The sequence below is a fragment of the Orycteropus afer genome, unplaced genomic scaffold (assembly GCF_000298275.1).
Source record: "Orycteropus afer afer isolate SDZICR_OR568_19922 unplaced genomic scaffold, OryAfe1.0 scaffold00692, whole genome shotgun sequence".
NCBI lineage: Eukaryota > Metazoa > Chordata > Mammalia > Tubulidentata > Orycteropodidae > Orycteropus > Orycteropus afer.
Window position 1 is genome coordinate 769,842 of NW_006922279.1, and position 3,042 is coordinate 772,883.

Consider the following 3,042-nt stretch of genomic DNA (forward strand, 5'->3'; position numbering starts at 1 on the left):
AAAGGAAATGAATGGAGGATGAAAAGTCACCTGCAATCCTACCTCCCTAGCATATGAGAAATCTTAAAATCATAAGTATTTTTTAATGTTTTTAGTTTAATGAGGTTCTGTTTTGGGCCATTTTAGCAAGAATTTTTTCCCAAAATAGTATTCATTCTGAGGGACAGCTTTTGCATGTTTTTGCCTTCTCCTGCAAACCATTGAGAGCATCCTTTCTTACAATTATTTAGCATGCAATGTTCTTAGTAATATAACTACTCTGCCCACTTCTGCTGGGCACAGGGTAGACAGCCAGCCACCTAAATTCCTTGTTCTCATTTTATGTAGTTGTGTTCAGAGTGGAACTGAGACACCCTCCAATTTTTTCTTCTTAATATACCAGTGTTGATTTCTCACCCCCACTTTCCCATTTTTCCACTTTAACAGAGTTCAAAATACCAGCTCACCAACAAGAAGATCAGGAACAAAAGGAGGAAGAGGATGATGAGAAAACACTACACAGAACCCGGGAGTGGGATGACTGGAAGGACACCCATCCTAGGGGTTATGGCAATAGACAGAACATGGGTTAATCTTCTCATGACAAGATGGGACTAAAGGGGCTTACATCTTCCCCTCCAAGGAAAGCTGTGCAGTCTTCCCTTCCCTGGGCTTCTGCTTCATCTGTGTACAGCAGATGCAAAGATGCTTCATCTTGCTTTGCATTCAATAAAATGTCGAATGATTAAGTTTGTATTTGTACCCTAGATGACGAGCCAACAGTCTCTTGTTTTAGCATTATCCTCCTCATCATGGTGTATTCTAATTTCTTAAGTGGAAAGAAAAGAGCACTGAGAAAGGGCTCTGTATAATCAATGATTGTATGAATTCTCTTTAAAAAAATAATAAAAGTCCCTTCTATTACATGGGTCTCTGCAGAACAATATGGATATCAGCTGCTTTCTTTTTGTGGAGGGTGGCAGTCATCTGTGGGTCCCTGAGATTATGGAGAGAGCCCTTTGATCTGGGCAGTGGATTCCCCAACATTGGAGCTGCCCAAAATAGCTGGAGCTTTCTCTTTCCTACTGGGCACATGTTGTGAAACTTGTGTGAAAAACCCCAACACTATGAAATAACCCAATACTGCTTTACAAGGGCAGAGCACAAAGGCCAAGACTTTTCCTGCCACAGAGCACTGTTTTCAGGAATTACAGCAGTAAGTGAATGAACCATGAAGGGTTAGACTATATTTCCTAGTCCTGCCTACCTAGTCCTCCTTGTCTTGGCCAGAAGACATAGCTTGGGTTTCTGCAAATACAGCATTTACTGAAGGTCTGTTACATTTAAGATACAGTGCTAAGAGCTATAGGGGAGGCAGAAAAGAACCCTTAAATATATAAGATGAGGAAGAAAATGAGAGAAACAAAACAGTATTTAAGTCACCCTTGTTTGGTATCCTAGGTCAGGGCCCTTGTTCTCAAGGAAATATTTGCTATAAACCTTGTGAGCAGTAGCCTCAGACTGAAGCCTAGCTTCTCAGCTCCACAGACCATTTTGGTCCCTTCCTTACTTAATGCTGAGCAACACTTGCACAGGTTCAGGCCTGAACCGGGCCTGGGTAAATGTGCAATGGTCACTTAGCTGGTTAATGAGGTACCTGGAACCATTCTGACAGCTGGATGCAAAGAAGGGAGACAGCACAGATGACACTTGGAGTACAGTGGATTACTTGGTATGGCCCTTCTAGCCATGGTCTTTTTGACTCCCACCAGATGACTGGGTGGGACTATGGCAAATGTGAGATGCTATGGCCCACCAAGGGCATTGGATAGATTTCTCATAATGTAAATGAGGTGCATGGCACCCTTGTGGGATGGGACTATTCAAATAAGGTTTATGGAACCCTACTGTGGGCATTGGTCAGTTTTGCAATCCCAGAGGCAGAAAAGGGGACCTGACTACCACCACGAAGAGCCAGGAGTGGAGCATGTCAGTTAGACCTGGAGTCCCTGTGCTGAGAACCTAATAGACCCAGGAGACAGAGCTCTAACACCAAAGATACATGAGATGGCAAGAAGCAGTGGCAGAGAAACAGTGGTAGCAGAACCAGGAGACCGGCACAAGACCGTGTGGTGGGCTTCTCAGCCCACAGAGTGAGAAAGCTGAGTGTCTTTGGGCAGGAGTCTTACTAGTAGAGAGGGGTGCCTCTGAGCACTTGAAGGAGCTAGGTTTGCCAACCCACAGAACTAGAACCAAGTGATTTTGGGCCAAGTCTTTCTTACAAAGTAGGCTGCCTCTGAGCACTTAACTGGCAGAGCTAAAAGAGTTTGCCTGAGCAGGGCAGAGGCCAGGACAAGGGTCAGAGAGGTGGGGCTACAAGCACTGCTGAGAAAAGGCTGTCCTGATTGAAGAACTATTCTAAATCCTTTCTGATCTGAATTGTAACCTGTTACTTCCTTAATTAAACCCCATAATCATGAATATTATCTGTGAGTTCCATGTGGCCATTCAACGAATTATCAAACACAGTTGAAAGTAGAGTGCTGTAGGAGGGACAAATAGTGTCAGAATTAGTGAAAAGGGTTGGAGGTAGCATGTCTGACCTCTGCCTCATAGTAATCATTCTTGGTCTTGATCCTCTTCTCCATTTGAAGTTAGAAGAGGTCAGACACCATCCACACACCATTTTTACATGACTGAAAGGTATGTACTTTGTGGAATAGAGAGAAGACATGTCCTCAGCACTGGGTTGATATCTTAGAACAGCAGCTATGTATGGAAACAAATGATCTATATAGAAAACATACTTTTTGTTCTATGTGACTTTGGTACACTTAGGTTTTCTTTTAAAAGGAAGATAACTCACCCCTTCCTAGCTTCTGTAATGTAGCTTAGAAGAGTGGGTTTTAAAAGGAGACTCAGTTCCATCTTGTTTATAGGGTGGTAAGTGGAGGGCTGTCAGGTGATGAGTTTGTTTGTTATGTGCCGTCGAGTCGGCCCCGACTCATAGCGACCCCTCCTTGGGTTTCCGAGGCAGTATCACTACGGAAGTAGGATTGCCCA

The 3,042-nt window shown here is 43.7% G+C and overlaps 1 protein-coding gene across 1 annotated transcript in view; it reads left to right on the forward strand.

Moving 5' to 3' along the window:
• Positions 1-572, forward strand: part of IGBP1 (immunoglobulin binding protein 1) — a 141,876-nt gene extending 141,304 nt beyond the window's left edge. The window contains exon 6 of the mRNA XM_042783134.1: positions 442-572. Within this exon, the coding sequence (XP_042639068.1) occupies positions 442-572 (131 nt within the window). The remainder of the gene's footprint in view (positions 1-441) is intronic.
• Positions 573-3,042: the final 2,470 nt, after the last annotated feature.